The sequence below is a fragment of the Poecilia reticulata genome, linkage group LG6 (assembly GCF_000633615.1).
Source record: "Poecilia reticulata strain Guanapo linkage group LG6, Guppy_female_1.0+MT, whole genome shotgun sequence".
NCBI classification, from domain to species: Eukaryota; Metazoa; Chordata; class Actinopteri; order Cyprinodontiformes; family Poeciliidae; genus Poecilia; species Poecilia reticulata.
The window spans coordinates 30,122,769-30,142,515 of NC_024336.1; the positions used below are offsets into that span (position 1 = coordinate 30,122,769).

Sequence of the window (19,747 nt, forward strand, 5' to 3'; positions counted from 1 at the left end):
TACAGTTGCTTCCATTGCTCCCGTTGCTCCTGTTGTTTCCGTTGCTAAGTTTCTCCGTTGCTCCTGTTTCTGTATGTGTCCAGTGGTCTGGTTAATCCTCGCTTCACCTTCTGCTCCGTCTGTCATTTTCTCCGTTTCCTGGTTTTTCCACCGTCCCCTCAGCTTTATCTCCTCACATCTGACGTTTCTGGTGCTGATTAAACCGTCTGTGTTCACTGCAGTACTAAAGTGTCTGTCATTCTGATGGTTTCTACCGTTTCCCTGCTTCGTTTCCTCTTGTGCTCTATGTTTTCTTTTTCCAATAAATCTCCACTAAACTGCACATTTATTTTCATCTTGCTTATATTTTGATCCTCAACAAATGACAAACTTGTTCCACTAATTAATTTGAATAAAACAAAACCACCTGAAGAGATCTGTAAATAAAAAATGTGAGAAATTGAAGGCAAAAAAATGAAAACCTAGGATTATTTTAAGGGTTTCTACCTCGTCTTGTAAGCTGAAAAAACTAAGTACAATATTTATGTCACATTAAAAGTGGTAAAAAGTTAGAAAAATACTTTTTAGATAACATTTGGTTTAACATAATTGTCTAAGAGATGTGAGGAAAAGTATTCTATTAAATGAATGTGTTTTTTAAATCATTTAACTTTTTCACATTTACATATAAAATGTACACGAACAATTAATATTCAACGTTATATAAAATAAAATAAATCATTATTTTAATTGTTTAAATGTTAAAAATTCAATTMAGTTTATTTATGTAGCACCAATTCATAATAAATGTCATCTCAAGACACTTTACAAGAAAAACAATTTAAATTCAATCATATTCCAATTGATCCTAAAACATTGAAGGAGGTTCAGTTAATTATAGTAAAAGAAGAAGAAATATCCTATCTTTTTCTTCTTTTTCGAAAATGGGGAAATTTCAGTGAAACAGCAGCAAAGTGACAAGAAATAAAAAATATTAAAAACCGAATTAAAGCAAAAGAAAAGAATTTAAAAAGTTTCTGTCTCAGGAAAACGAGCAGGTTGCAGCAAATAAATCAAGATTTGAGTTAAAATCTTCCTGAAACAACCTCCTCCCGAGTTCCAATGAGATATTTATAGGGGAAGTAATTCATTCATTATTTTCATTGATCTAATGATAAAACCCGCTGACAGGTTTGCGGCGCTGCTGCCTCCTTGTGCTTTTGCTTTGGAAAAGAGGAAGTCGGCTGCTCTGCCAGGGGGTTGGAGGTGTGCGCAGACGTGCTTTTATTTTGAAATCCAGCCAGTATTTAGGTGTGAAGTGATTGGAAGAAGCTGCAGGCTCCCTGTTGCGCACTTGGCGGAACGTACAGCCACAGATCGCGGCGCTCCACGCGTGGACTGAACCGAAAATGACCTTCCCACGCCGATTTTTACGCACAGCTCTGTGAATGGATTCTTATCGATCCGCTTAGATGACAGGAGATCAACAGGGCCAACGCGTCTGAGCGCGCAGAGACTTTACGCATCCCCGGAGCGCAGCGGGACAGTCGAGCCTCTTGCGTGTTTACCTGCTGCGGCTTTTCTGGGACATTCTGGGCGGGTTCTGAAAGGTAAGGGCAGTTCCCACGGTCACAGCGCTCAGGTTTTAAGGTGAGACCGTTTCTAGCTCAGACTGTTAAACTCGGACACCCCGCTGAGCTGAGGGGCTTTTCTATCTGAAAGTGCGCAGCGGTGTAACACTTTCACTTTCGTCAAGGTGCGCGAAACGTGCGTTCCTCCCGGTTTGCGTCAGACGTTGCGCAGGTTTGGCTGTTGACATTTGTGACTCTTTATTAGGGCTGCAGATCCGGGTCACAGCCAGGTCTGCTCATGGTTCGGCTGCGGAGTGGAGAGGTGGAAGCGGTGCGCCTCTGCTCCCCTGGAATCATTTAGATAATCACATCAGATAATAAATATGGAAACAGGGACAGAGTTTGCGCTGCACCCAGAACTTCTGCACGAACATCTTTTTACCTCATTCTTCTGACTTTAATGTGAGTCTAGTTGGGTCTTTGACTCAGTTATTGTTTTTATTGATGTTTGTTGACACATTTTTTCTTTTTTATTCCATTTATTTGTTTATTTGAAAGCACAGAAACAGCAGAACAAGTCTAGGAGATGCATTGAGTATTTCTATGCATTGAAGTCCTAACATCCGTTTTCTTGCCTACATGTTCATATTAACAGTCTTGCAACTTATAAATCAAGATATAATAAAAATACTCGTTTCCTTCTTATATATTAATAACCTTAAAGCTTCATATTTATGTAAATCCTTGCAGATGTTCACATGGGTTTCAATCTGGCTTAAAATAAAGCAAATTATGTTTGGAAAAACTTATTCAGAGAGGAAATCAAATATTTGTCTTTAAGATCCAGCAGAAAACACAGAAACACAATTTGTTTGTTGTTGAATCTGAAAAATTCAAAGGTAGCAGGATTTTAGTTCCAGCCTGATGATGCATCTCTGATCTGCAGAAGTTTTTGTGCTTTCGTCTCTTTCATCAAGAGCTTTTAAAGCTGATTTCCTTTTAGTTTCTTAAAGAAATATGAGCTTCATCACATAAAAATGAACAGTGTTGTCAATAATGATGCCTCAATTGATTTCTGCATGGAAAATGTAAAGTGATTTCATGAAAAAATGTGATTCTTTCAGCAGATAAATGTTCATTTAATGTTCTTTGACATTTTTCTCCTCTGATTCACACGCTCTGCATTCCTCAGCACATTGAACGTTTTGTTTTGGGATTTGATTATAGCATTCTGGACCAAAACGTGCAAACATAAAACGGAGCGAGCGATGCAGTGAGTCAGTCTCGACCCGCGTGTTTCGCCTCCTCCTCCTGTTTGCTGCTGTATTTCAGAACCAGCCTGAGGTTTGGGGTTTTATATACATATATGTGTGCATGCTAACGTTTTGGGCGGCGTCAGTAGTTTTAGGATTAAGATGAGGTTTGGTGAGGTTCAGACTGTGGGCGTCCTGCGGTCGCTGTGACCAGGGGGGGGCGGGGGGGGTGATGCATCAGAACCGTCTGGGCTGCAGAAACCAGAGGGTAAAAATTCAACCTGTGCTGCATCTGAAGGCGGTTTCTCTTCTCGTCTCGACGTATTTGGTTCACTGCTCAGCCTGCTGCAGCTTTTCTAGGAGTCACTTCGGTTTTCACCTCTATTGTGAGGGTGGAAAAACCCAAACAACAAAAAAATGCATCAAAATCATGTGTGGTAATGACAATGAAATGTTTTCTGTCATGGGAATAAAGAGAACCAACCCACTTCTCAGGACTTTCCAGGAGAAAAAATGTTCAGATTTTAAACGGCTCTCAGGAAGTTGCTGTTTACTTGAATAAAGAAAACTGGTAACATTTTATTTGAAGGGGTGTGAATAAGACTGACATGACGCCGTCATAAACATGACATAACACCTGTCATGAACACGAAGGAGTCTTTATGAATGTTTATGACTGTTGTCATGAAGTGTCAGTCAGTAAATAATGACACTTTTAATGCAAAGTTGCTCTAAAAGTTGCATTAAAAGTCCATTAAAAGTGCCAACTTTGCATGATTTTGTAAATTATGATAATTTAATGCAAAGTTGGCATTTTTAATGGACTTTCAGTGCAACTTTTAGAGCAACTTTGCATTAAAAGTGTCATTTTTTACCGAATGACACTTCATGACAACTGTCATAAACATTTATAAAGACTCCTTCATGTTTATGACAGGTGTTATGTCAGTCTTATTCACACCCCTTCAAATAAAGTGTTACAGAAAACTGTTCAAAATKTATTTATTTTCTCTTTCTACCACAGAACTACAACAGTGTGTTATGACTACTGTAGATTTTTTTTTAAAAGAGTAAATTCTGCAAAAAATTTCAGAGATTTTCTCAAAAAACATGGAAGTTTCTGAGTTTGAAAATTAAAAAAAAAAATTCTAGAAAAAATCAGAAATTTTGGAATTATAATCAAAATCCTTCTGGAAACATCAATGAATTTTTTGATTTTGTAAAGTTGAAAATGTGCCAGAATAAGATTCAGAAATTTTTAGATTAAACTCAGAAATTTTCTAGAAAAATGGTGGAAATTTCTCAACATGAAAAGTCGCACATTTTCAGCGTCTTAAACTCAAAGAAAATTTCTAAAGTTGAACATTTTTGACTTTAGAAATTCAGAAAATTCCATGTTTGTTTCCTCAATAATTTTTGAGATCTCAAAACTTTTAAATTTCACCGTAGCAAATGTTTGACTTTTCAAAAAGAGATTTTTTAATATTAAAAAAAATCTCAAAATTTGACTATATTGATGCAACTCGTCTTTTCTTTTTGTTCCACCTCCAATGGGCCAAATGTGACGTCAAACAGAACATTTTCATTTCTACATCTATCATTTATACATCACAATATAAATATTTCTGTGTTTTCACCCAGTGCTGAGTGACTTGCAGTTTGGATTTAAATCAGCCAGAGTTCAGAGGGTGAACACTAAAACACCTTGAGTCCAGGTGACCTCTTACTTCCTCCCTACCGTCTTTAGCGCTCTTTAATCCCTCGTATCTCCCACAGTAAACACAGGAGACTCATAAAAATGTAGAAATGTTGCTTCCAGAAGCTCCTCCCACTCGCATACAAGGAATATTTTTAATATAACAAACAGTTTTCACAGTTACATTTTATTTAAGGCTTTCAATTCTTGTCTTTTTCTGTGTGGGTCTGTGGGATTCACCTTTCACCTGCTTTCTAAAAAAAGAAAATGAGGGAGAAATCACCATGGCAACCAGTGACTCAGCACTTTCTGAGTGTGGTTCTGTCATTATTCAGCAGCTGGATTTCTAACACAAGTAAGATTTTAATTTTAATGTGGCTAAAGGAAGGAAGTTGACGTTAAATCAATCAACTTAATTTATCCCATCAGGCAGGTTTTGTTGCTGTGAGGTGAGTCGGTTTTCTTGTTACATCAACACACAATATATCTAAATGTAACATGATTAAAAAAGTTCTCAATACTTTAAAATATTTTTAGGTTTCTGACTCAAATACAGTATTTGCATTAGGACAAGATTAAAAAACAAAAGTGAAATGAAACTAGACTTTCCATTTACCCAGAAACGATACTTTAGAGATGTTTGTTTAAACTGACTGAGGGTTGCTTCGGCCTTCCTGGTCCTGAAAGGTCACGGCGGGGTCACGGGTGCAGCGCTTTCAGTTTCTCCAGGTGTGTGGAAGCTGCATTCCTCGTGTGCTGCTGCATGAAAGCAAAGGTTTCTGACGGCTTTAGCAACACTTTGCACAGGCGCAGACGTTTCCCAGGACTGTCTGTCTGAGTTCCTGCAGCTCCGTTTCTTAGGAATCACACAGCAGCTCTGTAATTCCTGCTGCTTTTTGGTGTCAAATGTAGCAAAATGGCTGCTTATTTAGGTTAAAACCTCTGTTTTAATGCTTTAAATCATTGTCTTTTACCGTCTGTAGGTGGCGCTCCTCTTTATAAAATCTATTTCATTATCGTTTTGTTGTTTTGTTTTTGGCAGCTCCTCCATCTTGTGTCTTTGTGTTCACTAAGTAGTGAACTACGTCGTAGTGGGACATCGGAGGCAGCTTGTTCACGTCGTCTGACTTTCCTTCTCCATCGCTCAGGAAAATCTCCATCCTGATGCTGTTCATGTATCTTCCTCTCACACGTTGGTGAAGAGCGAATATCTTTTTGTTGGTCTGGAAGCCATGGGTCCGCTGTGCATTGCGCTGCACTTGCCTGTTAAAATGGCGCCGATCCAGTCCAGACCTGTGGTAACTAAGTATTGCGTCATAATTTATGTAATTACTTATTCTTGTTAATTACCAGGACGAAGCCCGCTGTGGAGCGGGCAAGCATGTGACACATTTATAAGGCTTCGTAATAACACAGACGGTATACCGAGTGTTCATTTCACCTCTGGTGGACAGCACGGACTTCAAACTTTATAAAAGTGGTGTTTTTATATTGCTTTTGTGGTTATTTACTTGAAAATAAAGCCAGGAATATGATCGATCATTTCCGCCTTACTGTGTKGGGGTCTAACTGTACCACATTTCGACACAACCAATGAAAATGTGTTGACGGTCTGTTGCTAGGTAGAACGGAGACACGTGGGGACAAACAAGGGGGGGTTGGATATGGCAAGAGACTAGGGAGAATTGATGCTGTGGATTTTACTAAGTGTTTCGATAGGTTTTTTATACAGTAAGTATGTTATTTAGAGTTTGTGGGGTGTGTAGTGTTAGTAGTAGCTCTGACGCACTGAGAAGAGAGACTGCGCGGCGGAATGGCCATTTAGACCTTGGCCTACAAGGGTTAAAACGCAATTATTTTAAGAAAAGATGACATTGATTGCAAATTTGATGCAGTTAAAAAACGACTGACTGATTGCCAGCCTGCTCATGTTTAATGTGTTTCCTGGTGAAGTTGCGCAACACTGCTTACATCTGAGTTAATAAGTTAAAACCAAATGAAACAATATGATGCAACACAAAGCAGTTTGGAAGTTGTAGCTCACTTTTCAGCTGAGTAGTGAATCCCTGTTTTCACACCAGAAATCCTGTCTGGGAGACACGTTTTTATGCTTCTGCCTCTAATCCGGTGATTTTTTTCCCCACATAGTTTTGGGATTTTCCATCAAAACCATTGCAGGGATTCGTTGCTTTGCTCCCGGTGCAGTGGAACGGATTGCTGGCATTTTTCAGAAGCAATAAAATATTTGATATGTTGGTTTTGGGGCTTCGTCCGTTGGAATAAAGATGCAGTCGGATGTCGACGCTCTTTATGGGGCTGAATTTGGTGGTTTATCTCAACCGTTCTGTTTCCAAGTTGGAAAGATTTGTGATTGTAAAAGCATCAAATGGGATTCATGACTGTAAATTCACCTGGGATTTTCTCTTGAAGGGGTAAAATCCAACACACAGGCTCAGATAAATTCACCTAAATCTCACTTTTAATGACATAAGTGTGCTAGTCTGGTTAGTGGTCATGATTGAGAGCGATTTCTCTTTGCAACACATTAATCTGACAACATTTGTAAAGGAGGATTCTGTATTTTCACAAGTTGGACTCTTTTCTACTGGAACGGTAAAATACCATGTAGACGAGCCAAACGCTGTCAGGAGAAAAGTGTTTTTTATTGAATTAAAGCTGCAGTATGCAACTTTTGTAAGACAAATATGTTTTTCGCATGTTTGTTGAACCTGCCGCCTTGCTGTGACGGTTTGGTTTGAGTCAAATAATCTGTGAAGAAATCAAACTCCTCTGCCGTCTTTCATTTCTCCCAGTGAAAACTACAGAAATGCACCACTCACAATCAGAAACATCGTCAATCCTGCAAGTGTACACGCTGCTCACACCCTTCCCCTGCCAAACAAATCAGCTTGATTGGCAGCGCTAAGACCCGCCTTCTGGCTCTGATTGGTTGGTTTTGATCAGTGCGTTTCTTCAGCAGCCAAGGGAGAAAGTGGAGGAGATCGATGTTTTCACAGATTATCTGTCTCATAACAAGCAAACTGTCACCACATGGTGGTTTAACAACCGACTGTGTGGTGACCTCTGACCCTCCAGTGGAGTTACAGAATAGAGGCCAACATGCAGCGTGTTTTTAAATCGATCATAGCAAATGACAAACACAATTTTTGGGTGAATAAATTTCTATTTTTTGCCATATCCACAATTCATAAAGAGTTTACAACAATTTCTGACTGGAATAGAAGCATCTTAGTAGTAGAGTAATAAAATTAATTATTAATTAATTAAGCTAATCATTTAAAAAGTATTTTTGAATTTGAATTTGATAAAAGAAAAGGAGTACATTTCCACAAAAAGGAGAAATTTTGAGATTATTCTCAGAAATTTTCTAAAATAAAATTTGATTCAATTTCTGAGCTCAAAAAGTTTAATATTTGCGAGAAAAAATTTCAGAAATTTTGAGACTAATCTCAGACTTATTCTAGAGAAAACATTTCTTTTTCAAAAGTTAAAACATTTCTAGGAAGGCTTTTGTAGGAAATTTGTAAGATTCTTAACACATTTTGTGTTTTTCTTGCAAATGTTCCAACTTTTTGAGCTAAAAAATGTACTTGTTTTTCTAGAAAATCTGATGTCAATCTCAAAATTTCAGATTTTTCTTTCTTGCAAATTTTTGACTTTTCAAACTCTGAACATGTTTATTTCTAGAAAAGCGTGGACATTTCTAGAAATAAAAATGTCCAAAAAGTTGTTATTTCCCACAACTTTTTGAACTCAAAAATTTTAATCTTTTTTCTGTAAAAATTGATACTAATGTCAACATTTCTGAGTTTTTTGTCATAAACTTTTTACTTTTGAACTTCAAAATTAAAAAAATATATATTCTAGAAAAATTAGATGGAAAACTTAAAATTTCTAATTTTTTTCTGTCAATTTTTTGGCTTTTCAAGCTCAGAAAATTTCTTTTTTTCTCTATAAATCTTCTGAAATTAATCTAAAAATTTCAGATTTTTTTTTACGTATGGCCCTAGTGGAGCACCAACTGCGTATTAAAAATAATATTTTGATTCACATTTGTTTGCATCGTGGACGTTTGCTTTAATTGTAACTGCTGCACAGATCTGTTCATCCTCATGAACCAACATTTGGTTTGCGTTCGGCTGCTGACCTTCGCAGCGGCGTGTTGATCTCCTGCTGCAGCGACGGCGTTTCGCCCTGCAGGGACTCTCTGAGTTATAGTTTGCTGGCTGCTCAGTCAGGTGCAGCTGCAGAGACTAAAGATGTTCAGCCTGAGATGTAAATCAAGGGACGATGACAGAGCGGGAGAGGGTAAATTTTGGCGGAGTCATAATTCAAATTAGTCAATATTTGTGTAATTCTTCCCCATAAATCTGAAGCAGAAATGGAGGAATGTTTAAAACTGGTTTTATTTTCTGATTAGTTTTATCCCCAGTGACATAATTACACCGTTTTTCCAACTGCATGGCTAATAAGCAGATATGCTGCTAGTTGGGTAAATTCATGACACATGTTGCTGGTTGAATTCTCAGAGACCTGATTCCCATCAGGACATCAGAGGCATTTCTGGGCGATGTGGGAGATTAACTGTGATCTTCCTGACAAAATCCAGAGAGCGCAGCGTTTAGAAGCATCGTCATAATGGGGATGGGATGGAATCGAAGAAGACAAAACCAACGCAGACCCACAAAAACACTCACACTGGACCGAATCTGTAAACTTTTGCTTTTATCTCTATGATCTCGTGTTTTCCTGCAGCTTGGCTGAGAATCTGCTCTGTGACAAAGGAGAAGGCGATTATACATTACAACGGGGACGCAGAGATCTCACAGTCACGGTCCAAACCGTTCTGGAGTCTGCCTTCTGTTGAAACGTGGTGATGCTGGCCAGAGCTGGAGGCCGTGATGTCTGAATACCACCAGTTTCATTTATGAACGGTTTTATGCAACAAAATGCTTTCAGACGTTGGGAGATACATGAAGTGCGTCAAAAATGTATATTCCATAAACCAAAAATGTGAACTTTTCGTCAGAGCTGGCTCAAATGTTCAATTATTCACCAAGATATTTTTATGTAAAGATTTTTCTTATGACTCTTTGTATTCCTGGTGGTTTAGAGGGAGAAATAAGCTCAGGGCGTTTTCACACCCAGTTTGGCAGACGAGGAATCAGAGATTCCTCAGGGAAGGAACCTTAACCTTAAAAACCCTAACCTATGTTTTCATCCATCCAGGACTTAATCAGGTCAAAGGTCACAAAAGAGGCAGCTAGCGTCACTGCAGACCCCACACACCCTGGACACAGGCTGTTTTGACTTTTACCTTCATGTCGGCGCCACAGAGCGCTGTTTGCAAAACCCAGACAGTTTCTGTCCTCCAGGCTCTCTGATCAGCAGCGAGAGCTCAGATCAATACCATACTTATCTTCTTCTTATATGTTTATATTTAAATCGTCTCCGCTGAGACCAAAGTGGAACCAAAGTCAAATTCGTTGCTTGTGTGCACAAACATTATGAATAATGTTGATTGAAGTTTGATTGATGATTTCTCAGATTTCCAAACCTCCACTTTTTTTTTGGTGCAGCTTTTATAAAAGCAAACAATAAGTCAAATCCTCACTTTCTGTGGAGAATTGCATCTGAAAGGCCTTTGTAGTCTGGATTACTGCTGAAGGTCGTGTCTTAATGGAGAGCAGATCTTCTCCCGCGTGTCGGTTTGTGTCCAGGCTGAAAGTGTCCAGCTGATCCCGACCACGGCTCTGCTAGCCATCAATGAAGTAATGAGTCATTCACAAACTATCTGCAGTCACAATAATATCAGTGTTGGATTTTTATGCAACAATAAAGCAGAGTAAATCAGGAAAACATGTCTGAGATGGATTTTTCAAATTATTTTTCAGAGCCATGTTGTCCAGCTAACTCAGAGCGTCTGGTTTTAGAGCGTAGACGGGGGATTCGGCTCAGTGGGAAGTGGTTTTTGGAATGTTTTCAGTTCGATTCCAGCTACTTTCTCCACCTGAAATCCAAGAATCATTAAGAAAAGACACCAAACTCCATAATCTGACATTTATTAAAACCTTTATTTCCCTTATGCACAAGATGAAGGATTGATGAACTGGAAGCGTCTGTTTTTGTGATAAAACCGTTTGATATTTTCCTTTCCGGCAGGATTTTTGCAGCGTTCCTGCAGCGTTCGCCTGATAATTAGCCGGGTAATCGCACCGTTAAACAAACCAGGACTTGACTTCCAAACCTCAAAGATCCATCTAAATCCTCCTCTGGGAGCTCTGTCTCACTTTTTTTTAGCACAGTGACTGATGGTAAAATGCATTAGGCCATTTATGAATTAACTTAATTTTTTAATTGAATAAATGCTGGTCAGACTTTGGCTCCTGCTGCTCGTCCTCTAAACAAATTACATTTTAGAGGACTTTTAAATAATCGGAAAATCTGCGATTTGTAGGGTTGTAACATCTAAAATGACTCCAGATGTATTAATAAACCTTCTGCTTCGATCCGCTCTGCTTTATTTAAAGGCAGTATTATATAAAATATACTTTTATGACGTGATTCCCTCATCTAAAACAAACCTGGAGTTTTGCCTTGATCTTTTTTTTTTGAGAAATGATTTAATCTCCAGGGGCTGCACAGTGGCGCAGTTGGTAGAGCTGTTGCCTTGCAGTAAGAAGGTTCTGGGTTCGATTCCCGGCCCGGGTCTTTCTGCGTGGAGTTTGCATGTTCTCCCTGTGTATGTGTGTGTTTTCTCCAGGTACTCCGGTTTCCTCCCACAGTCCAAAAACATGACTTTCAGGTTAATTGGCCTCTCCAAATTGCCCCTAGGTGTGAGTGTGTGTGTGCATGGTTGTGTGTCTCTGTGTTGCCCTGTGATAGACTGGCGACCTGTCCAGGGTGACCCTGCCTCTCGCCCGGTACGCTAGCTGGAGAGGCACCAGCACCTTCTGACCCCACTGAGGGACAAGGGTGTAAGAAAATGGATGGATGGATTTAATCTCCATGGCAACCATTCAGATGAACCTCGCTCCGCCTTCAGGCTGCAGTTTCCGAGCTTCTGTCTCACAGAGCAGCTCTTCCCCCACTCAGCTCCTTCAGACTAGCCAGCAGCAATTAGCAAACACCTGGTGGAAATGCTCTCCAGCTGAGCTCATTACAGCAGCTACCTCTGGTAAAAACGTTGTTAAAGGGTTTTAATAGAGGAGCCATCGCTTGAGGCTGAGTTTCAGAAAGAGCAGGAGCTTGTTAAAGAGACAGAGACACAATTTCAGATATGATAGACGTTTCAGATATCAATGTTTCAGTAAATTAAATTTAATGACGTTTAATAAAGATACTATTTTCTCCTCTGATGCACGAGCCTCAACAAATATCAGAAAATTTGAAAATGTGATTAAATGCCGTTTCTGTGTGAGGTTATGATGATAAAGTCAGTGGTGTCCTGAGGAAGATGTAACTCAAATGGAAACGTTTTCCAAGAACATTATTAGTGTTTTTGGGGCAATGAATGCTGTGCCATGAGTATTTTTTTTTTCATAACTTTTTATGGTCATCTCATTAGTTCCTCAAAAAATTGCAGTAAAATTCTCGGTCCATGTCGCCCGCCCTGAAGAGCAACTAATGAGTTCAGCTGAAACAACATCACTGGTGTTTCTTTTAACATAAATTATTATTTTGATCAATTTTAATCCATTGAAACCATATTCTGCACCTGGTTATGTAATGTTTTTGTTTTGTTTTGATTTATTTTTATGCACAGCTTGTAATTTATTGTAATTCTTTCTTCTCTTGGGCTTTGAGGCCTTTGCGGACGGCGCCGGTCTCCTGCGTGCGCCGTGCGTGTGTGTGGCGCATCACATTGATTCCTTGCGCACAGCGTGAAACATTTGAAGCAATCACAAACATGTACGCCACGATGATCCACCCTGTGCTACGAAGCCAAGGCTCAGTTTATTCATAATCAATGAAAGATGCAGAGCAGAACATAGTTTTACATCATTCCAGATTCAAACAAACCCAAAAGTTCAAGAGTCTCGACGAGCCACTGCATCTGTTCAGTCCCTCTAACGAGCAAATCGGAGCTCATGTCTCAGAATAACCCTGACAGCTGTGATAAACGGAACCACATGAGCAGAAAACTACCGGTTAGGAACAGGACAGGCGATGCTTCACTGATGTGTAACTTCATATCAAAAACTTTCCCATCGAAGTTTTACAACTCCAGGAGTTTTTTTGTTATTTCTCGACTCTTCCGGATAATCCTTGGCTGTGTGAACTTTCCTGTCGGTTCGCTTCCCGCTGCCTGCCAGAGTCTTCAGCCATTTACGCTGCTGGAAGTCTGTTTTTGAGTCTCTGAGTCAAAACAATCTTACGTTGGACTCGTAAAGTCTGAGAGTTGGAGTTGCACCTGGTTACCAAAGCGTGATCGAGTTACAGCCGGACAACGCGGAGTTTTTTGGTTTTTTGGCTTTGAGTTGATTTTGCGAAGAGAAATAGGCGAAGACAGGTTTAAGAGTTACATTTAAATATAGATTTATTACAGATAAGTTGTTTTAAGCTTTTGCTTGAGCAACATTGGTGCTTTTCCAGCAGCTGGTTTATTTGTTTTTACAAAGTAAAACTCTGTTTCAGCTCTGCAAAAACACAAAATCTTGCCAAGTAAATTTCATCTGGTTTCTAGTGCAAATACCTTATTACAATTACAGCTTGCAAAAAACTTTTCAGGAACACATTGGAGTTTGTTTTAAGTCAATACTTGCTTAAAAAGTTAGCATATTATTAGACATATAATAAGACATTTTTCCTGTGTTGTAAGTGAAATAATCTGCTGATGTACTTTTTCATCAATTTTAAGGAATTGTTGACTTAATAAAAGCTGAAAAGTTACTTTTAAGTTCGTTTTGTCTTATTTTAAGTGTAATAAGGCATTTGCACTGGAAACTAGACCAAATATACTCGGTGAAATTTAGTGTTTGTGTAGTGAGAGTGATGAAACTGGATTCTGGAAAGCTCCTGGACCGGTTTGCCAAAATGTTTTGGGTCGCTGTCCTCCTGGGCCGTGAGGCTCCGTCTGATCCAATCAGCTCTCCCGGATATTTTTGTGAATCTGAGCAGGCCGCTCGTTGCTCTTCGCTCCTGAATTCATCCACCGTTTGGCTTCTGTCTCCGGTTTAAGTTCTGGGCTGCAGCTCTGCTCCACCAGCCAGACTTATTATTATAAACACTTCAGACACAAAAGGCTTTCCTGCACGTGCAGGATCTCGGTTTCCTGGTGTTAACGTTACAGCCGGAGGCCAAAGTTTGGCCTCTTTAATGCAAAAAGTAGTTACAATTAGAGGTGCGTAATTTTTCAAAACAATCCCGCCAGTGAAACATGGTAGCTGCTCCAAATATTCCTTTGGGATAATACACTTTATTAAAACACTTATTCTGTGATTACAATATTTTTGAGTCACATGCAGCGCTAGCACCAATCGAGTCTTTGGAAGTGATCAATAAGGCGGAGGTGGGCAGAGTACTTGGTGTGCCAGTTTATGATTCCCATGGGCAAAATGTGGCATGTGGAACAAAAGATAAGTTCCCCCTTAGATCTTGATGCGTTTTAACCAAACAAATGAACTTTACCCACACGAATGTGCATTTATTGCCATTTCTAACCAAACATTAAAATAATGAATTAAATATATTGTAGTTGCCTTGATGGCAGCTTCAGTTTTGGATGCTCCGTCCTCTCAAGTCGCTCCACTTTGTGGCGAGAATGCATGCACGGGTCTTGTTCTGGTTAGACAAGAATCCTGGTCATGGTCGCAGGTTTTCTCCAGATCCGAAAAACACATGTGAAGAAGACGACCAAACTCTCATGACCCCAACAGCAGATCCACAACGGTAAAGTTCCTGAAGACCGCTGATCGAGGGCAAACATTCCTCGGGAAGCTGAGAAGTGTGACACTCACTTCTCATTCACCTTTCTTAAAGGGGACCTATTATGCAAAATTCACGTTTTGCACATTTTTGTTGTTCCATTTGGATTTCTACTGCTTCTAAAAACACCCCAAGTTATTAGAAAATAAAAACAGCCATTTTGTGGCAATTAGTTCATGTTTTTTTTTTCTATCTTGAAAACCTTCAGAATGTAACGTCACAAATCAGCAGGCACTGACCGTTACCTAGCAACCCCAGCAGAGTTCCACCGGTTACCTGGCAACTGCAGCAGAGTTCCGCCCGTAACCTAGCAACCCCAGCAGAGTTCCGCCCGATACCTAGCAACCCATGACGAGCTCCAGCACGTTTGGTCAGCTGGTTTTGCGGCTGCATGTGTTGTACAATGGCTGCTGTAAGAAACAAGTGTTTCGCTTTTGACTTACCGTCCAGAAACCACTTGTTTCTGCATTCTTGTTGGTTGCGCAGGAGGCTCTACTAATGCTTTTCAAAGATAAACGCATCAGTTTTTACCCTGTGTTCAAATGAAAAGCCTCCATCTGCATCAACCACCTGTCCTGCTGGTCTGAACTGTAATGGCCACCATGCAGGCCGTACTTGATTTACCTGTTTTATAATATATATACGGACAAAGGTGTAAAGAAAATGGATGGATGGATAATATTTATATTTATTACACAACTGAAACCATAAATGAAATGTGTTATAATATCTCTGTAAGCAAAATTACCCTTCAAAAAGTGTTAATAATCAGAATGTTTTCTTGACTCATTTATTTTCTTGATAACATGTATAAAAATATATTTTAAAAATAAAGAATAATGTGTAGAATAATGTAATGCATATGGACATAAAAGGTCAATAAGTTCAGACTTCTGCCTACCTCATTTTCAAACAAATAGTTATCTAAAAATATGTCATGATATTTGAAAGGGTTTGAAATATAAAGTAAAGTAAATGGAAAATATTAAGGTTATGTAATTACTTTTTGCCAAAGGCTTAGACTCTTATCTTCACATACATTTGGTTTTGTTTCAGATCTGAATGTTCTTTCTTCACTTGTGCGTAAAAAAAAAAAAAAATCCAATAAACATTTTTGATAACATTTCAAGTTTTAAATAAAAACATGTAAGGAAACCCACAGGGCGCGTGTTTATCCGCAGCTCAGTTTAGGTCGTGGTCAGACTCCTGCAGACATTTGCTGGATTCTCCTCTCTTCTGCTTTCTCCTCCAGACTATCGGCAGCAGAGTCTGGAGCTGTGAGCTGCCTCAGTCGGTCTGAGAGGCTCGGCGGTGCCATGAAGAGCTGAGGCAGGCAGCCGCCCCATGCGTGTCCATCCGCACAGCGGAGAGCTGCAGGCATCGCTGTCGTGTTTGTGCTGCGTTTGAAGCACCGTGGGAAAGCCGAGCAGCATGGTGCAACCGTCGCTGTGCTTCCTGGGGGGCCTTTTGGGTAAGAGACGCACGCCTCGCTTTTTGCTGATGTTCAAGCTGATTCTCCATCTGAGCGCAATCTGCTGACGGCAGGAAAGCTCCCTGAAACATGTCGGCGATAAGTGAGGACTCTGTGACGGATTATCAGGTCCACATGGGCTCAGTTTACCACCTGCGGTTCAGAAATGTCTCAGTTCTGGAAGGTTTTTGTCTCGTTTCGGGAACTTTTTGTCGCTGCAAAACAACAAAACTGGATGGATTCTGCAGGATTTGTCCGGGTCTCCTGTGTTATCAAAGCGTTTGGTGATGATATTTGGCTGTTTTAAGAAAAACGATTGGATTTCCTGAATGTGATTGAAACGGAGGTTTTTAGTGGACAGTCGTTATTCACTTTAATTCATTCATCCTTATGGAAATCACAACAACGACGCAGTTTGAGCAGATTTTACTCAAACAAGCCAGAATTTTACTGACTTCAGGGGAGAGCTTGGGGTTATGTTGGATAAGTCAAGTCAGTCAGTATCTTACCTCTTATTTCTCTAATTCAGAAGAACAACTCTTTGGAATAGTGACTTTGGCTACTTTAGCTTTCTAAACAGATGCCTATGATATAAAAGATGCACCTAGATTGAAACATTTAGTAGCTACAGCATCTAAAATCTCAGCCTCTGTTCATTAACAGCCTTAAAGTTGGAGTAAAACCAGATGAAAATTGTCACACAAATAAAAATATCTGTGGTTAAAGTTGAAAGAATTTCTTTCTCTTTTTTTTGTAACGAGAAAATTAGTTAAATGTTGGGGGAAAAAAATTGTTTTTGGGATGTTAAAATCAACATTAAGTGTTATTTCAGCACAGAAATCAGCTTTTAGTTTAAAAATGCTTTTATTTTGAAGGCGACTGCTGTTTGCGGAGCCAAATGAACGATGTAGTTTGTACTAACAGACCTCAGTGTGAGCTAAAAGGAGGGACTGATGCAGAATGTTGAGCTTTAACACAACATAGACTTCTTCTCGGTAAGAGCTGCATGATTTATCATCACAGTATCATTTAAATAACTTCACAAAAACCAAAAGCGGTTCCTGTTCGCTGTTATTCCTCGTTGTCATGCATATATCAGATGTTTTTTCCTCTAATGGTTTGGACCCCGTTAGTTTTATGCCTTTGTCTGCTGACGTTCCTGGAGGCGTACCACAAGGCTCCATACTTGGATCTCTGCTTTTCCAGTGTATTTACTTGGTGCCGTTTTCCAAATGTTTGTGTTTTTGTTTCATTTTTATGCTGATTTAAACTGGATTTTCCCACTGAAGCCGTCCGGCGTTTTGATGACTGACTTTTTCATATTTGTAATTAAATACCACTGAATTTTCTACGTTTTAATCAATGCAAGATGGATTTCATGTCCCCAGAAAAGCCCTTTCCTCCCTGGTGCTTCATGAAAAACCCAAATTACAAATCTGGGACCTGAAACTTGGAGGAAAACGATTAAGTTTGTTTTGTCCAGAGACAATTAAACATGACTTTCTTACTCCATTTCTCTGTTGCTCTCCTTTTGGCAATTGGTCAAAGTTTTTCTAGCTGGTTAGCAGCTGGTGCAAAGCATATTTCCATTCTGTGACTTTGCCACATCTTTCTTATTGCTTTATTGAGTGAGACGGAGCTGACAGATCAGTTTTAAATCATGCAAAGTTCTCTTACAAATGAGTTTTTCAGACCAACAAGCAGTCAAGTGGAACCATTTTAAAATACATAATCACTTTAATCTTTTTAAGGTTTAAACAGTTTTATAGATTTGTTTGTTGTAAAAGGAGGTAGTTGGTTAAATTGGGGGAAAAAAACATAATGTGGACAATTTTTCTTTCTTATTTGAAGAATCTCCAATTTATAACATGTTTGCACTTGCAATAAAACATCTGACCCATTTTAAAACCTTTTACTTTTTGGATATAAAAATGTCTCAAACAGAGACGATCCTGTTTTCTTGCCCTGCTCTCTCTTCCTCCTCTCTCTTCCCAGGCTGAGCCGCAGGCCGCAGGTCTTGTTTGGTTTTTTTGTTTGGTTTTTTTAGGCTAAATCTTTATCCTGCTGCTGGTTTGCAGAACCAGACGTGAAATTAGTTTCTTTATCTTGTTTTGTAGCATTTGTGTGAGATTTTACTCACAGGGGAGCCAAATTGAGCAGAATATTCCCGATTATGAGGTTAAATAACTGACCCATATGCAGGGCCGTGCAGAGGCCATTAAAGGGGCAGCAGGTGCTCAACAACAAAAAAAGGCCCATCTAACCACCTTCTAGGACAGAATATTAACAGCCTCTCAGCTTTCAGAGTTTAATAAACAATGATAAATTACAGAAATGTGAGATATACAATCAAAGCTAACAACATCTCCATATAGAGCATAACACTATGCATATGTAAGATATTATATTAGTAATTTCTTTCTGCAGGTCTATTTTGTTATAGAAAAGTTTTTCAATATTCAAACCCGCAATTCAGCAAGATTTAGACCACCAGACATATTTTGTCTTTACAGAATTACACTATTAAAAATATAAACAAGGACACAATGCAACCTTTTAGTGACTGTAATCTATAAAAATATCTGCCTGTTTGCTACAGTGGAGATGAAGACGGTCCATTCAGGAAAGCAGAGCTGCATCAAACTTTAATGTGGAACTGCAGAAAAAAAAGAAAGAAAGGCAAATATTTAATTGTTAATGTCAGCATGAGAAAAGCTACTGAGTTTTGCTTAAAAAAAACTTTAAAAAAATGTAAATCACACATTTTTGTCTCATAAAGTTAACTTTCTTTTTTGCAAAAACAAACTTATTTGCGCTTGTCAGAAATCTTTTCTTAATATTCTAAGTTTTTGTTTGTGACTCAAAGTTTTGCTTGTGATTCTCACATGACGTCTTTAGCAGGACCTAAAATCACAACAAAAGATTTATGATGTGTGCAAATAAATGTTTATGTTTGGTAAAAATGAGTTATTTAATTTTTTAAAAAGTATTTTAAACAGTATTTTTTTTTTTTTAAAGAAATCATTACAATTCCAAAAGTTTTGATTACAATTTTATTTTACTTAACTGAGGTTAGTTTTTTTTTTCCTTTGAATAATTAGGAAACAAATTTAACTTCATACGAACCACGAACACAACAGAGACACAATCAGATGACTGATTATCCCGCGATAATAACTCAATAGTCCATAGAAAAACCTTATAAGCTTGTATTAAAGCAGAAAGTACGGCGGCCGCCGTAAGAATGGCTTACAGTATCAATTATGCCGCATGAACTGATCAGTAGATTATTGCGAGCGAACGCAAAACCTTTTGCGAGGGAACACAAAAGAAAAAAAATTCCCCATGTCCCCTGGAGGACTCCGTAAAACGTAGTTAAAGTCTGGGTTGAGTTTTCTCCCCCTTCATTATGACAAACTTTTATTACATTCATTATATCTATCATGGTTATTCAGGGTGAGTTATTTTTAATTCTAAATGAATATCCTTGTTGGACAATTATTTAAGTGTTATTCTAGTTCAAGATACATTTATCTAACGCCAGAATAAATGAAATGTACATTATGCAGCAAAGGAAATTAGAAGATTGGACATATATCCATTATGGAGATGATCGGTTTTGGACGGGTGATGTGCCCTTATTGCATAAGCGATACTAAAGAATGACTGATATCATTAAAGGTACAGGGGAGCTTTTTAGTTGTCTAGCTTTGCTAGGAAAGTCGTTAGCTAGCAGCTGGCTAATAGCACAACAACAACAGCCTAACGTCTGTATGATAAAAATACTGAATCGATAGATAAGAACAGTTTCTCCTCACCTGGCTGTCTC

At 38.8% G+C, this 19,747-nt stretch overlaps 1 protein-coding gene across 1 annotated transcript in view; it reads left to right on the top strand.

Moving 5' to 3' along the window:
- The first annotated feature begins 1,309 nt into the window (after window positions 1-1,309).
- il34 (interleukin 34) overlaps window positions 1,310-19,747 on the top strand; it is a 62,225-nt gene continuing 43,787 nt past the window's right edge. The window contains exons 1-2 of the mRNA XM_008412570.2: window positions 1,310-1,589; window positions 15,700-15,918. Coding sequence (XP_008410792.1) covers window positions 15,879-15,918 — 40 coding nt within the window. The 5' untranslated portion in view covers window positions 1,310-1,589; window positions 15,700-15,878. The remainder of the gene's footprint in view (window positions 1,590-15,699; window positions 15,919-19,747) is intronic.